This window comes from Pogonomyrmex barbatus, unplaced genomic scaffold (genome assembly GCF_055798465.1).
Source record: "Pogonomyrmex barbatus isolate J1 unplaced genomic scaffold, ASM5579846v1 scaffold1, whole genome shotgun sequence".
NCBI lineage: Eukaryota > Metazoa > Arthropoda > Insecta > Hymenoptera > Formicidae > Pogonomyrmex > Pogonomyrmex barbatus.
The window spans coordinates 23225464-23245051 of NW_028297098.1; the positions used below are offsets into that span (position 1 = coordinate 23225464).

A 19588-nucleotide genomic window follows, 5' to 3' on the forward strand; every position below is an offset into this window, starting at 1 on the left:
GTTAAAGTTTAATCAAGCATTTTGCAAATAAGCAGTGTTTAGTGTATGTCACGAATGACCATAACTACATACATTTATAGTTTATTATTATAATTTAATAAAGAGAAATTAATTCAAAGGTAATCTATTTAATATTCGACATTTCATCTTTTTATTTTATATCTCATTTTTAAAGATTTTATTTCATAAATCTTTTATAAATTACTATCAACTTCTTTCTATGGAAAAATCGGATTTCGAATAATGTCGGATGATGATTAATGATTTTCAGTAATGATTGTCACTTTGAAAATAAAAATATTAAATCATCTGAGATTGATGGTTTTTTGCCCATAGGTATGAGAAAAAAATAATTAAATTCTAAGATGAATATTAATTCTTTTAAATTTCCTTCCAACTTCGTTTTATCTTCGAATCAAAAAGAATAAAAAATGGATCTCAAAATTAAATTGTTCTTGTTATCCCAAATCTCTGAATTATTATTTATCGTTAATCTCAATTCGACCTACAATTAGTTTTTATCGACTAAAGTTCTCAATTAAAAGCAATTTTTTGGAAAATATCGGCGTTTTAGAACTTATAAATTATAACAGTTAAATTTCAAATATCGATATGTAAAAACAATGTTCAATGTTCTGAGTAAAATAGTCAACAATTAACGTACCTGCGTAAAAATGTATTAATCATGTACCTCAAGAATCTCTCAGCCATTTTAATATCAATTATATCAATTTTACATAAACAATCGTACATACTCTCAAAGCGCATAAATTTGCAATTCATATAATCGTTTCTATAAATTAAATTGCATTTATATTTTTAAATAACAATAGCATCTAAAGGCAATTTCACAAAATTTATCATTGGGAATAAAGTTGGAAACCTATTGAATTGATATTACAACGATTGTAATTGTTCATTGTAAATATTATTCGATTCATATTATCATTGCGTATTTAATAAATATTATTTTTAGATCTATTTTTATTTTATATAAATTGTCAATGTATATTATATCAAAAAATACTAAAAGTTTAAGAACTGTGAAACCTCATTGGAGATACGTACATATGCGATCAAATATGACGTGTCAGATAGGAGAAAGGACGCGACACAGAATTCTTTATAATTATCTACATGAATTATGATTCAATGGCCGACTTTTTAAATACACTTAAACATTACAAACGCGCGCGTTATTTAATGTTTTATTTTTTTACTTTTTAAAAATAAATTGTATTGTATCCTTCTATAAAAGTTGTCCGTCTATACAATTTCTATCTAATTCCGCGATGACAGTCGCTCGTGAAATGAGCGCAGCAAAAGAACAATCAGCATCGCGGAAAAGCATCAACAATAAATTTCTAGAGATGTGAGTACCGATGATGTATTTTTTTTTTAGAAATGTATTAAGTGTGTGTGAAGTTGGCGTGAAGTCTCATTTCGCGGAAACTCACAAATTATTGAGAGTTCTGACTTCCTTTCGAATAGTTCTAGAGTTCCTGATAAATTAAACAAATAGTTCTGCTCATTAAAGTGAAAAAATCGGTTCGGACAAAATGAGAGACGCCAAGTCCACGCCGCGTCTCACTTTGTCCTAAATAAGTTCCGATGTCCGCCAATGCAAGATTTTGAAAGATTTATAATTCTACAAGAGTTCTATAAAGAGTTCTGTCAAATTAAAGCAAAAAAAATTATTTAAACATAAATACAGAGTAATTATTAATGTAATAACAGATCGAGCTAAACTACAAACAAATAACTCGGAGTTCTGACTTAAAAATTATACTTTTCGTATAGTTCTCAACATACAGAAGCATTTTCTAAAGAGTTCCGGGCAATTGCCATAACGTACGATTGTTAAATAAATAAATACCTTTCAAGCATCACGTACTTAGACACATAGATATGAGACGCTGACTGTTATTTCGGAGTTCTGGCTTAAAAATTATATTTTGTCCGAACCGATTTTTTCGCTTTAATGAGCAGAACTATTTGTTTAATTTATCAGGAACTCTAGAACTATTCGAAAGGAAGTCAGAATTCTCAATAATTTGTGAGTTTTCGCGAAATGAGACGCCAACTTCATACACACATGTATTAAGTATGTATGTAATAAAGAAGATAATTAAAACGATTAGAAACAATTCAATGTCTATGTAAAGTATTTTCTTTTTATATGAAAATAACAAGCTGGTCGACATTTATACGTGCAATCATTTATAATGTATAATAATCGTATCTTTGTGTATAATTTGATTTTTTTTCGTATACTATATCACGTGTCACGTGATGTAACAACTGTATGTAGATATGTAGATATAATATAATAATGACAATATCAACGTACAGTTATATTTTTTGAAGAAGGAAAGAAAAAAAAGAAGGAAGAGAAAAAGATCTATTTGGACGATAATAATATGTTATCTCTGTGAACCTAGCATCCAACTTTTGAGAAATTAACTTTTTTATATGGAAACAGTTAGTATTTTGTTTGTAGTTGTTTGTAGTAACAATAATTTCGTTTGTAGTTCAATCCATTAAAAGATATCAAAATTTAAAAAACTGATTTGCACCCGACATTAAAATATTTTAAAATGACAAAGTTCATTCTTGGTCATTTATTTAAATTGTTATATTGAACGGTTTGACTACAAACAAAACTAAAAATACTACAAACAACTACAAACGATTCTGAAAAAGACTGCGCAAGCAGATTTGCGTTATCTTAACAAATGGCAAAGTTCACTCCTGGCCATTTGTTTAAATTGTTATAACTTTTGAACGGTTCAACTACAAACGAAACTAAGAGCACAAATGATTCTGAAAAAGACTGCGCAAGCAGATTTGCGCTATCTTAAAAAATTCACATGACAAACTTCACTCTTGGCCATTTGTTTAAATTGTTATAACTTTTGAACGATTCGACTACAAATGAAATTAAAAGTATTACAAACAACTACTAACTACAAACGAAATACTAACTGTTTCCGTATAAAAAAGTTAATTTTTCGAAAGTCGAGTGCCACGTTCATAGAGGTTAATATGTTTCTATATGCAAAAATCAAGTTGGCTAAATAAAAATGAAATATTTATGTACTTTGAAGTCACAGTAATCTTTTATTGACATATACCCTCCTATACTTATATATTTATTTACTTATTATTAAATAGCGTATCATTCTTTGTTTTTTTTCACAATTATATATCCAAAATATTATAACAAAAATATAGAAACGCAAAAACTGCAAAATAAAATTCATCTAATAAAAAAGAAATTTCTGAATACATTGATAAATATGTACGTTTGTATATGTATTGATAAAGACATTGATAAAAAGTATATAAAAATTTATGTTTAAAAAAAAACAATAGTAGAACAGTTGCAGGAAATTAAAAATAGTTAGATCGAATAGGCTAAATATGATAGAATAACGTTAAAATTATATTATATTAAATCGTGGCCATTATAATCGTGCAAAATATATGAAGTAGAAAATGCTACAAAGATTGCAACAATAATTATTTTTATAATTCTCGTGAAACAAGCGCTTAAAAAAAAATTATAAAAATTTTCTAAATATGTTTTCAAAAATATGTTTTCATTAATATTTTCAAATATTGTAAAATTACGCGTTGTATCGATGTTCCCTTGTTATATGTGTGAATGCACAAATATGTTGAAAGTTATACTAATAAATATATATATATATATATATATATATATATATATATATATACACCGATGACATTATTAAATTAATTTATTAAAATAATAAAAATAATTGTCTTTCGATGAAGATTTATTACGTGACAAACAACAATGTCGAGCAGCTTTTTTTATGTTTTGTTTGCAGTAGTACCATACGTCAATCATGTCTTTAGTTTCCAAGTTTCTTCTTATGGCTTTGGGATATCTCATTATTAATATGGGACCTGACATCACGGATAAAGAAAATCGTTTACAATCGATATCAACAGAAAAACTGTTAGATCAGTACGATTATATTATAATTGGCGGAGGATCAGCCGGGGCGGTATTAGCTAGCAAATTGTCGGAGGATGAAGATCGCACTATACTTGTGCTCGAAGCCGGTGTCGACGAAGTTCCAACATCCGATGTTCCCTGGTCTTTCCCATTTCTGCAGCGTACATATCTGGATTGGGATTTCGAAACGGAACCGTCGTCTAATTATTGTTTGGCGATGTATAACCATCAATGCAGGTGGCCACGTGGCAAGGTATTTTAGGTATCTTAGATATTTCGGACAAACAAATATCTTATTCAATTTACATTTTCTACATATACATGTGTATATAAAGAATGTTGATTGAGAATCAATTTATTCTATGGAAACGCGTCACATAACAGAATCAGGTATAATGCTTTTAAGACTTCCACGGTTACTATTTTCAAAAAATTAATACGTTTACGGATATTATCCGTGTCATTATACATTGTTAAATGCCAACGTTTCGTGAACATTGCAGTTCACTTCATCAGGACGAGGAGCAGCCTGATATTGTACTGTTTCTCCTATGAAGTTTCCTTATATACGTTGTATGAAAGGAAAGTAGGAGTGGAGGAAAACGAGGGAAGGAGGTAAAGAGTGGCTAAAATTCTGATGAAGAAAGGGGAGGGGTGGATGGGGGAAGTTACTTTCGGTCAATCGGATCACATCGGATAATACCCGTAAATATATTAACTTTTTTGAAAAGCAGGTCATAAGCATAATCAGAAAATAATTTTATAGAATGACATATTATCGATGATATAATCAGTATTTTCATATCATAAAAAGTGTTTTCATATCACTAGTCAAAAACGTAAAAAGTAAAGTAAAATTTGGTTATACGAGAAAAGGCACGCGCGCGCTTTCGCTTCGAAATGGCTTTTAAATTGATGAAATTAATAATATATATTTATAACTTGTTTCAATTGAAATGATTACAAATGATTTGGTGTTATGCATTATTAAAATTTTATATCTATATTTATATTCCTTTCATCATCATTATTGATGTGGTCTAATTGCAAGATATGCAAAAGACTGTTCTTAAGAAAATAATCTCTAATTCTCGAGGTGCTAGGTGGTAGCAGTGTATTAAACGGAATGCTTTATATTCGCGGTAACAAAAGAGATTATGATTATTGGGCATCTCTCGGTAACACGGGATGGGATTACGAGAGCGTTTTGCCGTATTTCAAAGAATCCGAAGATGCCAGAGCCAAGGAACTTGCCGATTCGCCTTATCATCAGAAAAGCGGATATCTGTCGGTGGAATATTTCAAATATAATCCACCGATCGTCGATTACATCGTTTATTCTGGCGAAGAATTGGGATACAAAGTGTGTGATGTTAATGGTATAAATCAGACTGGTTTTACGCATTCTTTTGCTACTTTGAGGAATGGCTTGAGATTGAGTACTTCTAAAGCTTTTCTCCGACCCGCCTCGAAGAGGAAGAATCTACATGTCAGCTTGGAGTCATTTGTAGAAAAGATACTAGTAAAAGGAGGTTTGAAAAATTTTATTATTTTCTTCAATTTTTTCTTTTAACAAGTTACTGATTCTTTTGTTGTATTGTATATTCTATTGTTGCTCAATGTGAGTACAATGAAAAAATACATATTGATTTCCAGTCTATATATTAATCATTATTCAATGGTGACCGCACAATTACAGTAAATTAAGAAACGCGATAGTGTCTTAAGATGCCACAGATACGTAAAGATGAATGATCCATTTGCTTACAGATGATACGTCAAAGATTGCACACGGGGTTCTATTTCGAAAGGGCGAAAGACGTCTCATAGTTGGCGTGAAACGCGAAGTGATTCTATCCGCGGGTGTGATACAGTCGCCACAACTATTGATGCTGTCGGGAATCGGGCCGAGATACCATCTTGAAGATATGAAGATATCTGTGGTGCATCATGCACCTGGTGTAGGACAAAATCTTCAAGATCACGTGGGGATGTCTGGTATAGTCTATATAATCGATCCTCCACATAATATATCAGAACGAAATCAATTTACTATGAAACAGTCTCAAATTAGAAAATTGAAAAATATTGGAGAGATAATATCAAACAGTTCCGGCCCACTGTACATGACAATATTAAGTGCCGGGATGGCATTTGTTAATACCAAGTATGTGATGCGATGCTCCTCTCTCTCTCTCTCTCTCTCTCTCTCTCTCTCTCTCTCTCTCTCTCTCTGAAATTTATCAATTCGACTTGTAATAATAATAAAATAAAGCTTAAATTAGTTTATATTTGAAAAGTAAGATTTTGTAAATAATAATTTCAATTTGTACAAAAATCTTTATGCTGCAGATATGCAGATCAGACGATAGATTATCCAGATATACAACTGCTATTCTCAGCTTTATCAGATTATGGAATTCTAGCAGCAAACTTATACGGGATTGAACCAAGTATAGCTATGAAGATGTATGAAAATATCACAGACAGTACACAAGCTTTCGGAATTTTTCCGATTCTTTTAAGACCACGTAGCAGAGGTTTCATCAAGCTTAAATCAGCGGATCCGTATGAAGCCCCTGCTATCTTTCCAAATTATTTTGAAGATCCCCATGATCTCCAAGTTTTAGTATGTTACTATTGTTTCGATTGCAAAACATTATTTTCAATTAGTAATTAATTAACTCTCTCTCTCTCTCTCTCTCTCTCTCTCTCTCTCTCTCTCTCTCGACAATAATAATAGGACCTCAATGTATGAATCGCGGAACAGCTTTGATTTATAAAAAGTTTGATAAAGTTTGCTTTCAGAAAACACAAATTGTAATATGTCTCGTATGAATTATATATGTACAATCTCTAGAAAAAATCTTTAGAATATAGAATCTCTAGAAAAAAAAAATCTCCGCATTAGTGTGAAAGTTTTTCATTTAATTATTAAAAATAAGTATCAATATAAGAAGTAATAAAAAGCTCATGTAAAGATGTATGCTGTGATAGACATAAAAAATTACGCTCGTTTCATAGGTGGAGAGCGTGAAATTTATCGAAAAGATAAGTCAGACTCGTCTTATGCAAATGTTGAACGCACGACCAAATCCGAATCCAATACCAGGATGCTCACAGTTTTATGGCTCGTCAGAAAAGTATTGGGCTTGTTACGCACGCTATTTCACATCGACCATTTATCATCCAGTTGGTACTTGCAAGATGGGTCCTGTCAATGATCGTTATGCCGTCGTTGATGCTAGATTAAGAGTCCACGGAATTACGGGATTGCGAGTGATCGATGCGTCGATCATGCCGCGCATAGTATCAGGGAATACTAATGCGCCGATAATTATGATAGCACAAAAGGGTGCCGACATGATAAAAGAAGACTGGTTATAATTCGATAAATGTTCAAGATTACATTTCACGAGACTGATGCAGAATAGAGAGTGTATTGTTTCTTCTCATATTCCCCAATATAAGTATCTTTATCGGTGTATTTCTAATTATATTTGAGTTGATTTAAGAAAAAACTGTAACGCTACATTTCAAATGTGTGTTATATTTCTCAAATGTAATAACGACAATCGTAATAATACAATGATCAATATTTACCTAGAAACATGATGAAACATATGTATATGTTTATACAAAGCATTTATTTCTAATGCGAAATATTAATTATAACAGATAGAAGAAGATAGTTTATAAAAAAGCTATCTTGTAAAAAAATTTTGTATTCGTTTTTTTTTGTAGCCTTTCTTCATTCAGCGAATTGTTTATAGACCACACGTATACCCAATTGTTACGATATTTATATATTGAGCCCAAATAATGATGAACGCGTATAATAAAATATAAATGCTTATTGATATATGATAAATTACCAATTTTTAATGTGATGCTTATGCATTTCAATATACTTACGCACGATACGTCTTGTCATATCGCTGATTTACGTTTCGAATAAATATATATTTGGTATTACGATAAAGCCATTTTTACGATAAAGAATTTTTTAAACCGTTGTTAAAATTTAATATTTAAGATTATCATACAAAAATCAATCAATCATGTAAAAACTAAAAAATATACATAATCTAAATATAGAACATATTCTGAATACAACACATTATTGGTCGTTTCGCTCGCATAGTTGTTTAAAATTCTCATGTGCAGATCATCATTAAAAAACAACTAAAAATCGACATGCTCTCGATTATTTATCAGCATTTTCATACGTTATTCTTAAAACTCTAAGCCAAATCGTAATCAAAATTTAATTGCGATTTTTTTAACTTTATCAAAACACAAATCATTTTAACTTTATCAAAACACAAATCATATACATGTTCATATTTCCATATTCTTGCCGGTTTGAAAAATCATTAATGTAATAATTATAATGGATGAATAATGTCATGCATACAGTGTATAAAAGTGTATATATAAAAGACATATAAATCACAAAATGATATATTATGATACGTACGAGTTTGTTTACACGAATCATGATAAATACGCTTATAAAATATTGCACTGCAAACTTTGAATTTTTCGATCCAATTTAATTGAAGGTTACGGTGGAAAACAACATGATACGTCACTCAAATTCATGTTGATGCAATTATACAATTTTAAAAGTGATAAAATAAATATACTAATATAATGATAAAAGAAAAAAAATAAAAATGATTTTTATTTCAATTTGATAGAAAGCTATTCTATCTATGAAGTATAAAAGGAAAAGAGAGACATGCATAGGTGCAAATATTGAAAAAAATTGATCGTTATGCATTGCAACAAGATATTCTCGGCGCTTTTTGCGTTTATCGATGATAATCTTTGATTCTTGAAGTGCAATGCAATGTTGATGCAGGATGCACTTAAGTGGTTTAAATGTAATTTAATGATAAATCATCGTACGTATTCTCCAAGATACTTCTAAATAAGTCCCTAAGTATCTAAATTATTATTGCGTTTTTCAATAACTTTCCGTTTATAATCTATATGTATATGTTTACTCTCAAATTGTAATGATGTGTGATCCATATGTACAAGTGTGTGATATACACATTGAAGTCTTCCTCCACCATACGATTATACGGACGTTTCTTTTTATATATGAAAAGTAAATTGCGCAACAGAGTTCATTTTCTCTCTATAAACCAGTATAAATTCTTCGTTCGGTACCTGCATGGAATGGTAACGATAATTTGAAGTTAGTGAAACAATATCCTTGTGATATCCTTCTAAAAACACACACACACACACACACACACACACACACACACACACACACAAATCTAGGATTATCACATTCAAGGTAAAAGATAAAGACGCTACCTTTAAGTATTTTATTATATTTGTTATGAATATTATATTATAAGCAATTCCTAAACGCTTATTACAATGTTCCATCATTAAACGGAAGCGAATTTTAAAGAGTTATTAAATTAAGTAATAAAATATGTTGTACATTATAGTTATGCATAAAAAAACAAAAAATAAAAGAGTTGATACAATTTTAGATACAAGAAAATAATATTCGTTTGGTACATTCGTTATTTACGACTCACTGAATTGATCGATCTCAGTCGGTGGCATACATATATTTAACACCTATCTAGATATACTTTTTTTTCATTTTCGTGGATATTGATTGAATACAATATGATTCATCAATAATTTGCAATTCATCAATTATTATTTAATTAATATGACTGAACAATCGAAATTGACTATGTCTAATCGTAACGTGATCAAACAAGACATACTTTTTTCATTTTTCATGACTCTATTCAGCATTTCGCTACTAGTTCAATTTTCTCTGCAAAATATGAATAATTAGTGAATATGTTAACAAATTATGTTACGAGTGATTGCGATAATCCTTCGTTTATGCAACAAACGAGCGATTTTTTTTATTATTTTCATTATCTAGCGAGTACTCACTCATATTTCCCTTGATTCAGTGCGACTAAACCTAAACGAGTTAAGGTGATGAATATGATGACTGTGATTTTAAAGCTTCAATTCCTTTTTAAGAATCTTTAGGTTTATTATACCATTCAATTAAACATTTCTCTTTTTTTTCCGTTCCTCTTCTTTGTATTCATTTGGGCAAAAGAAATTCTTTATTTATTACATGATTCATCAAAAGTATAAACTCAAAAACATTTAGTTCCTTCTTGGTTTTCTTAAAATTTGATCACTCAATCCTCGAAAAATAAATCCTAGATATGTTAATTCATGCGGTGTGAATCCTGCTTAGAAGAGGGAGACTTAGACGATGACGTCACACCACGTGTGTCTTCTCCGTCGACGAATGTTTCTGACCACACGCGATGAGTTTCTCGATTAGTGGCATATAGTGTGCTCGAGTCCCTTTGGCTCTGCCAAACGGTACGTGCCGAGAAAATGATCGTGTCGCGAATCTGTGACACTCTGAGTCGATCGCTCAGAAGGATTTACTACTTCTAGGCCGGTCATTCATAATCCGTTCTTGCTTCAAATCCATCTTAAATAATGTCAAATAATGTTTGAAAAAAATGTTCATTCGGTTCTGTAATTAATTTATGATACCTCAAATTTGTAGACAATCTTAAATATGTATGTAAAAACGGACTATAAATATCGATTTTAGTGATAAGATGAATCGATCAGTATCCAACGTGTTCTATATTATCGTTTTATATTATCGTATAAATATCATCGAAATATCGATTACCACGAAATGTTAAGACTTCATACTTTTGTCCAGATCTCAGGTAATGTTTGGATAAAAAGAGCATGGAAAAGAACAAGTTCAAAACACATGGATCTGTTAAATGCCTTTACGTTAAAATATATACTTTTTGTATTTCTTTACGCCATGATTTACTGAAAATGTATACGATGTCAATGTAGTGAAATGTAGTCCGATATCGCTATAATGAATATTACCACATGATCAATTGGTAGTCAACAGTTTTTAACAATGGAAAAAAAAACAATTTAATTAAAATAGAAGCTTTTAATAAAGATCCACAATTTCTCAGCTCTTATATACATAAAAGTAGAATTGAGATCTAAAATAGGAATGTATCTTTATTTGTCTTTATGTGTCTTTATCTCTGTTTTATGCAGCACACATCTGCCGATGTATAATTTCATGAAATTTTATTTGTTTATTTCTGTTTTCGGATGGTAAAACTTCTGCCGGGTCTTTTGTACATGTGATATGTTCGCCTATTTTTGTTGTATCGGTCATTATGCATTCTTCAATTGCTGCAGTAAAAATTTGACACATACGCACGTGTCACGCATGCACGCACGCAACGCGCGACATTTTCTTAACGTCAAATTAAACTTTTGGATTATTAATTTAATATCAAAATTTTGGATTATCTTTTGATAAATAAATAAGTTAAAAGGCCAATTATTCGCGTTATGCGTATCCTAACAGTTTGAAAAAAGACAAGGAAATTATAAAATACACATAATAATTATATTATAAAGTTGCGAATCTCTCAATATACTATCACATGATAAAGTAAAATTTAAGTTAATACTACAGGATTACTGATATGCAGGACGATTAAGTTTATTGCAACACATGCTTATTGTCGGCGTATGCTATTATTTTCAACGATATTCATAAATCGTAGTATAATTGATGCTTCGTTTCTCTCGTTCAAGTATTTGTAAGCAGACATATGTCGAAACTCCATTGCAATCATTTTTAAGCGATTATGTATCCTTTCATTAACAAGCTTGACGTAAAGTATATATTAACGATTCTCTACGATAATAATTGAACAGTGACATTTTTCCGGCTTGTGTCCCGAAAAAATACAATAGTATGTGTTTGTCATCGTAAATTATAATGACACATATATATTCACACACGCGCACATATGCTCAAGTAATAATAATATTACTAAATGGTGTTATTTTTAAATTCTATTATGCAGAAAATATACAAGCGCTATAATTTATTATTATGTATTTTTTTGCACTTTACTCAAAATAATTCGTTTCTATTAATTTTCTTCTTTCACATTCACGGATGATATTAGTTTTTAAATTGCAGACATGCGGTGGTACTTCCTTTTGTTAGCCTTGGCACATTATGTTGTTGCTACCCCAGTCAACGCACGTTATGTAAGCAGAGTAGATACTAATTTTTTATAATATCAGAAATTTTCACTTATAATGATATATCAACGGGAAAAAAAAATGTTTGTAGAAAAATTATAAAAAAGATTTATAAATACATTTACTGTTAAAGAAATACAAATTTCTTTTTCAAAATAACGAAATCTTTTATTTGTGTCCTCATTAAAACAAATAATATTTTTCAGTCGATTCAAACAGCTAACGACTATGCGACTACTGGATGTTGCTTCTGCCAGTTCGAAGATACGCAATATATGAGCCGCGTCTGCGACAGTACTTTTATGACATTAGTTCAACATGTAATATCTTCCAGATGTGATATCGCTGATCCTTGCCGACGATTAGGCAAAGATGAAACACCAAATGAAAATGAATGGTAGGCGTTTACGCGAAGTTTATTGTTATAAACATAAAAATATTTCGACATACTCTGCTTTATTAAAAAAAAAAAAAAAAATCCTAACGTCATTTTCAATGTCCAGGTTCGACTTTGTAATTGTCGGTGCAGGTGTGGCAGGTCCAATAATAGCGAGAAGATTGAGCGATAGTCCATGGAGAAAGATTTTGCTTATCGAAGCTGGTCCGGAAGAACCTACAATGACAGCTATACCAGCATTTGCTTTCAATGCCGTGAATACAACCCTCGATTGGAACTTCAAGACGGAACCAACATCACCGCATCCTACCGCCTGTTTGAGTAAAATATTATCTTGCATTTTGTTCAACGAGCGATTTTATGTAAAATGTTAATCACAGTTGTTAATAATAGCTTTTGAAATCTTAATTTAACATGAGAAATTCAATTGATAATTCTCTCGATTTTCTAAAGATGAAAATTAATATGATTAAATAGAGAATTAACATTTTGATAATTTTGAAACGTTATTGTATCAACTTTACGATTCTTCTTTTGTAGAAACGAACGGCGTCTGCACGTGGCCAAGAGGTAAAATGGTCGCCGGAACTGGTGGCTTACACGGTATGATGTACATCCGAGGACATCCTGAGATCTATAATCGCTGGGCACGGGGGAACTTGGGGTGGTCGTATGACGAGATCAGTTATTATTTCGAACGAGTGGAAAACCCGATTGACCCAACAATCTTATCAGATAAGCCCAGAAGTTTAAAAGAAAATGGTCCGATGAATATTCAGTATTATTCGCACAAGCCAGATTTCGCGGATGTGCTGTTGACAGCCGCTGGTGAGCTGGGTTACAGGACTTCCCAGTTGAAAGAATACAACCAAACCGGCTTCATGGTCGCGCCGATGACGATTAAAAATGGTATGCGTCTCACAACTTCGAGAGCATACTTGAGGCCCGTTCACGATCGTAAGAACCTGCGAGTATTGACAAACACGCATGTCACTAAGATCTTGATTAGCCCATGGGAACAAAAAGCTTACGGCGTGGAACTGATGGATAAGAACGGCAACAAGAAAGTAGTAAAATGCGATAAAGAGGTAATTTTAACAGCCGGTACTATTGGTTCGCCGCATATTCTTATGAATTCCGGTATAGGGCCCGAAAAAGATCTCACCAAGCTTGGTATTAAGGTATACAAAAACTTGCCAGTCGGCAAGAATCTGCATAATCACGTGTCCGTGGGGGTGGCCATGAGTATCAGAGACATACCGTACGAAGTTATAACCATGGACGCTGTAAATGAATATCTGGAAAATAAGACGGGTCCGTTGGCTAGCACCGGAATAACTCAAGTCACTGCTTTTCTCGAGAGTAGCTATGCAATCAATGGTATTCCAGATATACAAGTCTTTTTCGACGGTTTCAGCTCCACTTGCTCAAAAACCGGTCTACTCAACGAATGTATCAACGGTAGAGATCAATCCGGTTGTCCGGATAGGAGAGAGATCGTGGCGAGACCTACGGTTGTTCTCGCGGAGAGTCGAGGCGATTTAAAACTTCGTTCGAACAATCCGTTAGATCCACCAATGATATATCCAAATTATTTCACGAAAGAAAAGGATCTGATGATTCTTCTCGAAGGTATAAAAAAAATTAGCAAGCTCGTCGATACATCTGTTATGAAAAAGTGGGATCTTCGTTTGGAACAAGTGAGAAGTCCATTGTGCCACGAGTAAGTAATGCCAAAATAATAATATTTTGTACAAAACAATTTGTAACTCTAATTTCGATTTTCTTTTATCCAGATAAGTTTGTAGTCAATTTTTATGGTAAAAATGTCGAGGAACTAATAATAGTTTTTAAAACAGATTAAAAATCTTTCTGAGAGAAAACTAAATCTAAATAGAAAAAGAATACAAATACAAAAAATAATTTTTACAGTTTAATATCTTTAAAGAAAAGAAAAGTGGCATTTAGAAAGCTAGGAACAATGTGCTAATTTTTAATTAACGTTTCAAATTTCAAAAAAAATTTCGCCATTATAATTAATTCTACAAACAATATAATCTTTATCAATTCTATCTATTAATTTACTAGCTATCATTTTGGTACGGATGCTTTCTGGATGTGTCAAATAAGAGCGGAAACTGGACCGGAAAATCATCAATCCGGAACATGCAAGTTGGGGCCAAGTACCGATCCAAACGCAGTAGTAGATTCGGAACTTCGAATACATGGTATATCAAATATTCGTGTCGCTGATGCTTCCATCTTTCCCATTGTACCAAACTCGAATCCTATTGCTGGGATCATGATGGTGGCCGAAAAAGCAGCTGATATGATTAATAATGCATGGCCGCAGAAATATTAAATGTAAATGTTAAAAAATTAAATTAAATGTAAATGTTCCGGATTGTAATAATAAAAACGATACACGCGTGCGTGCGTGCATGCATGCATGCGCGCGCGTGTGTGTGTTGTGCAAAGATAAATAAAACAATTTTAAATAAAGAAGAAATTTCTTCAAATTCTTTATTAATGAATATGGTAATGGCTTGGGCCAAATTTGCGCGCAGCATTTTTACGCACATGGCGGTGAACCGCTCTATGTTACTTAACACGAGCGGTCGAGTTGAGCGAAGACATTATGATCTTATATAATGGCTACAATAATCGATTTTTTTATTCAATCGATAGCTTGATTTGAAAATCATAATAAAAGTGTCTACTTTTTCCGTATAATATAAACAGAGATATTTAAATGTAAAATCAAAATATAAAAAAAAACCTTAAAAAATGCCGACATCTAATCCATAATAATAAAAATAATTGTATCTTAATTATGATATCTTCCACATCTTTTTATTTTAGAGCAATGTGATATTAATCCTTTTTTCAAATGTGTAATTGTTCATACAATGTTTACAATAATTTTACATAATTTTATTTTTTTTAATTAACTTGGAGCATTTTTGTAATATCAGTTTTTGTTATAATTGTTATTTCTCCATATTGATATTTATTATTTTTTTTTTAACTTAAAGCCACTCTGGAATTTTCAAAAAAATCGAAATTTTTTTTTGCTTTAAAAGGTGTCTAAGGGTCGTAAAAATAAGAAATGATGTCCATTATGCGGAGAGAGGGGAGGGGGGAATTTGTAAGAGCCCGTATTTCGAATTGGACTGTGACACCTCGCGCGTTCCGAGCAGCTGCGACGATTCACAAGGGAAATATCGGAAGTCTCCCCTCCCCGATTTTAATAAGCTTCCATGTTAAAATATAGACAAAAATAAGAGACACATATTTTTTTTATCTGCATTCTTGAACGTTAAGAGGGTGAAACTTCCCTTTAAAAAAATCGGTTTTTTTTCCTGAGTCCAAACCGTTAAAGATCTCAAAAAATGTTTTAAATAAAAGTTTTACGGCTGCAAGTGCACTTTACAACGACGTATTCGAATTTTTCAAAAATGTTATATTTTCGAGCCTCCCTTCCCTCTTCAAAAATTTTTAAATTTTTATAAGGACATGAATTCAAAAGTATTTTATGCTGAATACAACGGTATATAATAAAGTTATTTTCCGAAATCGCATTTTTGGGAAATGATCGAGAAATACCTCTATATACACGCTTCATACGTATTTATCTCATACCGCGTTGGCTGCGCGGGACAATGTTAAAAGTGAATATGATGCAGTTCATCAGTACTGTATCAGTGCAACAATAATTATTGAAATAAAAGTTTTTTTATAATAATAATAATGAGAATAGTAATAATAGTGTCGCACTCGCGGCGAGTTTATTCTCACGCGTCACTCTCACGCAAGGAAAGGAAGAGACGGTTAGAAAAGAAACACATTTTATTAGGCACTAAGCACAGGAGCGATAACAACAGTTTTTCACAGTTTAATAATTCGCGATACAGCTCATTCGTGATACAGCTCAAACTCGCGCGCCGACGACTCTCTCTCTCTCTAAAACAACACTTGACAATTGTTTGACGACCGCGTCGGCAAGGAACAATCTTCAAGTTGGAAATGTATGAGACTAGCGTCGAGCGGAACACCGCTCGGTCGTAACAATAATAATAATGATAGCAGGTTTTATTAACGGAAGTCAAATATTTTTGATGAGGTATTAAAAAACATACGAAGCACTTTGAACATTTAGAAATAAGTTACAAATAAAGAAATGATGATTTTATAAAATATGATTTATTTAATTTTATAAAATATGATTTATTTAATTTTGGTCGTACGGTAGCTATTGCAATGCTTACGGTATTGCAATGTTATGAATCTAGTTTTTGATCAACATTTATATTTTGTATATTAATGTCTTATTATTGCAACGCTACGCAAGAAATATATTTGCTAAAGCATAGTTTTATTTGCATATATTATTTACATGAGCATTTGCATGAACGTTAGTATAAAAGAATGCAAATCGCAGTGAATTCGCAGTTTTATAATTAATTCATTTTCTAAAATATTATCGATTGATATAACCGAGAGATACGAGCTTAATAAATAAATATGTACTTAAAAAAAAAGTTATAGAAGTTTTTATTGTTTATATTTTCATACATTTTTTATTTTATTAATTCTTTAAATTAAAATTATAGTTATTCATTTTAATTAACTTAAGAATTTTTTAATCAACAATTTATTAATTTTGATAATATTTTTTAAAGATTTTTAAACATAATAATACATGATCTACATATTATACAAGATTATTCATCCTTCTTGTCCAACAAATTTTTTTTTTAAATAATCAGTTATTATAAAGATACATTAAATTCATTATAAATTAGCTATTTAAATAAATAATTATTTAAATAATTAAAATGAAAGAGTCATTAGATTTTCAAACTGCATTTGATACCAGATGCAAAAAAAAAACTCACTGACAACGAAGAAAATTACGCATACAATGTAAAAAAATGTTATGTAACTGTTATGTAAATGTTATGTAAAATAAGTGTTATGTCGATAATATCTCGGATATATAAAGAAAAGCAGTTGAATTTTGAAGAAGTAGTAAATTCAAGAAGAACTGAAGGAATGAAACAAAGGTGTCGAAATTTTTATCAAAATTTCACCCGATGTTTATGTAAACAATATATCTAGATAAAATTACATCTCCACAAATCTATTTCTTGCGTAGAGTTGCGATAATAAGATATTATGAAATATAAATGTTGATCACCTCTGTGAATCTGGCACCCGACTTTCGAAAAATTAACTTTTTTATATGGAAACAGTTAGTATTTTGTTTATAGTTGTTTGTAGTAACAATAATCTCGTTTGTAGTTCAATCTATTAAAAGATATCAAAATTTAAAAAAATGACTTGCACCCGACATTAAAATATTTTAAATCCACTTACGCAATCTTTTTCAGAATCGTTTGTAGTTGTTTGTAGTACTTTTAGTTTGTAGTACTTTAGTAATTTTGTTTGTAGTCAAACTGTTCAAAAATTATAACAATTTAAACAAATGGCAAAGTTCACTCCTGACGATTTGTTTAAATTGTTATAACTTTTGAATAGTTCAATTACAAACGAAACTAAATTTAATGTCGGATGTAAGTTATTTTTTTAAATTTTATATCTTTTAATGGATTGAACTACAAACGAAATTATTGTTACTACCAACAACTATAAACAAAATACTAACTGTTTCCGTATAAAAAAGTTAATTTTTCGAAAGTCGAGTGTCAGGTTCACAGAGGTATTAAAATCGGGGGGGGGGGGGACACTTCCGATACTTCCCTTGTCAGTGCGGCGCGCTCCGATTCTAAGCATTTGAAAAGGTATTCCAAGCTATTTACGAGGAGTTGGGCAACAATGATCTTCTCAATCATTGCATAGGTGCCAAATAGGTAGTTTTATCCAAAACAGCAATGAAAGCTTTAATTCTCTAAGTCTGGACGATGTTTCCAAAATCAGTTTCCAGTGGCAAAGTTGTATTGGATATTGCAGCAAATATTGCTATTTGTGTTTATAATGATGGCTTGTCACTAGTGATACGCATTATGGAAGTCCTAGGCATGACAAGTGGCTCAAATTGCTACAACTTCTGTGTAGAGTGACGCGCATCAAACTGTCCGAGCAATCGCTGACTTATGAAAGCCAAACGAACTAGACTTTCTTTAAAATCGATCAGAAAGGAAGAAGAGAAAGAGAACGCTAACTTAGAAGGCCAACTATATGGCGCGGGCATCGCAGATTAGAGGTATATAAAAAATTTGTATGATTTTATATGTAAAACTTTAAACGCGTTTTTCTCAAAACGACATTTTTTTAACAGGCATGAAACATAACTTGAACAAATCTTTACCGATTTGAAATTTTAACTATAGCTTCTCAATTGCATTCTCTACAGAAAGACGTACGGATTTTTTTTATGTTGCATACTTTTTTTGTTATAAACAATTTTTTACCTAATTTTTAAGCAAAAATTTAACTTTTTGTTCAAATTCATACTTTTATAAAAAACGTTATATTACAATTTCCATACGTCTTTGTCTTTTGGAATGTAGGTTTTAAAAAAATTTGATTATTTGTTCTAAAATTGCGGGAGTTATTGTTCCGGCCGCGGAGCATTATCCACGAGAAGACAATGCTATTATAAAACTTTAGCGCCGCCATTTTGTGGCAAAATTACTTTAAAAAAAATTTTTTTTATACTTAAAAATATATAGATTAAAGATCTGTACATACATTTTTTATTCTTTTCATTACATTCCTGAAATAAACTCTTAGAATTAGGCTTATTTTTCGTACTCTAGAGTAGCCTTAGCTCTTAAGACAATTTTATGACATCAAATTTTTTAAATTATCCATATTTATTAGAATTTTTAATAATAAATATGATAATTTTACTGATAATTTTAAAATATCATTTGTCATACTTCAAATTATTTCTGACATTGCAGAAGTGGAAAAGAGAAAAAGGGTGAAATCGAAGAGAAAGATATTATTTCGAATTTATTTGACTTCGCGACGGTAAGTTCTTCAAAATAAAATTTTTACAAAAAAGATGTACTTGAATTATTTTGGAGAATTATTTGGATATTATTGGA

General features: G+C 31.1%; 2 protein-coding genes and 1 pseudogene across 4 annotated transcripts; all 3 read left to right on the forward strand.

Annotated features, from left to right (window-relative positions):
* The first annotated feature begins 259 nt into the window (after window positions 1-259).
* On the forward strand, window positions 260-8503 carry LOC105434304 (glucose dehydrogenase [FAD, quinone]-like). The gene is made up of 5 exons (XM_089085318.1): window positions 260-4241; window positions 5085-5520; window positions 5759-6159; window positions 6354-6617; window positions 7013-8503. Exons 1-5 carry the CDS (start codon window positions 3876-3878, stop codon window positions 7373-7375), a joined length of 1830 nt encoding a protein of 609 aa, XP_088941444.1. The 5' UTR covers window positions 260-3875; the 3' UTR covers window positions 7376-8503.
* A 543-nt stretch (window positions 8504-9046) lies between these two features.
* Window positions 9047-15502, forward strand: LOC105434306 (glucose dehydrogenase [FAD, quinone]). 3 transcript variants are annotated; one of them, XM_089085314.1, is made up of 6 exons: window positions 9047-9302; window positions 12051-12121; window positions 12322-12512; window positions 12619-12833; window positions 13053-14235; window positions 14601-15502. In XM_089085314.1, the coding sequence occupies exons 2-6, from the start codon at window positions 12053-12055 to the stop codon at window positions 14872-14874; spliced, it is 1932 nt and encodes a 643-aa protein (XP_088941440.1). In that variant the 5' UTR covers window positions 9047-9302; window positions 12051-12052; the 3' UTR covers window positions 14875-15502. The 3 variants fall into 3 exon arrangements, with proteins under 3 accessions (XP_088941440.1, XP_088941439.1, XP_011648288.3); XM_089085313.1 differs by lacking the exon at window positions 9047-9302 and adding an exon at window positions 10326-10381 and having other exon boundaries at window positions 14601-15501; XM_011649986.3 differs by lacking the exon at window positions 9047-9302 and adding an exon at window positions 10526-10746 and having other exon boundaries at window positions 14601-15501.
* A 526-nt stretch (window positions 15503-16028) lies between these two features.
* On the forward strand, window positions 16029-18736 carry LOC148938279 (uncharacterized; annotated as a pseudogene).
* Window positions 18737-19588: the final 852 nt, after the last annotated feature.

Excerpts from the sequence above, each read along its gene's own strand:
- LOC105434304 (XM_089085318.1), top strand. The coding sequence starts at position 3,876 with ATGTCTTTAGTTTCCAAGTTTCTTCTTATGGCTTTGGGATATCTCATT. Across the intron at positions 4,242-5,084 it reads GCAGGTGGCCACGTGGCAAG|GTGCTAGGTGGTAGCAGTGT; the intron begins GTATTTTAGGTA and ends CTAATTCTCGAG. Across the intron at positions 5,521-5,758 it reads AAAGATACTAGTAAAAGGAG|ATGATACGTCAAAGATTGCA; the intron begins GTTTGAAAAATT and ends ATTTGCTTACAG.
- LOC105434306 (XM_011649986.3), top strand. The coding sequence starts at position 10,713 with ATGTTAAGACTTCATACTTTTGTCCAGATCTCAG. Across the intron at positions 12,834-13,052 it reads GCATCCTACCGCCTGTTTGA|AAACGAACGGCGTCTGCACG; the intron begins GTAAAATATTAT and ends CTTCTTTTGTAG. Across the intron at positions 14,236-14,600 it reads AGAAGTCCATTGTGCCACGA|CTATCATTTTGGTACGGATG; the intron begins GTAAGTAATGCC and ends TTAATTTACTAG.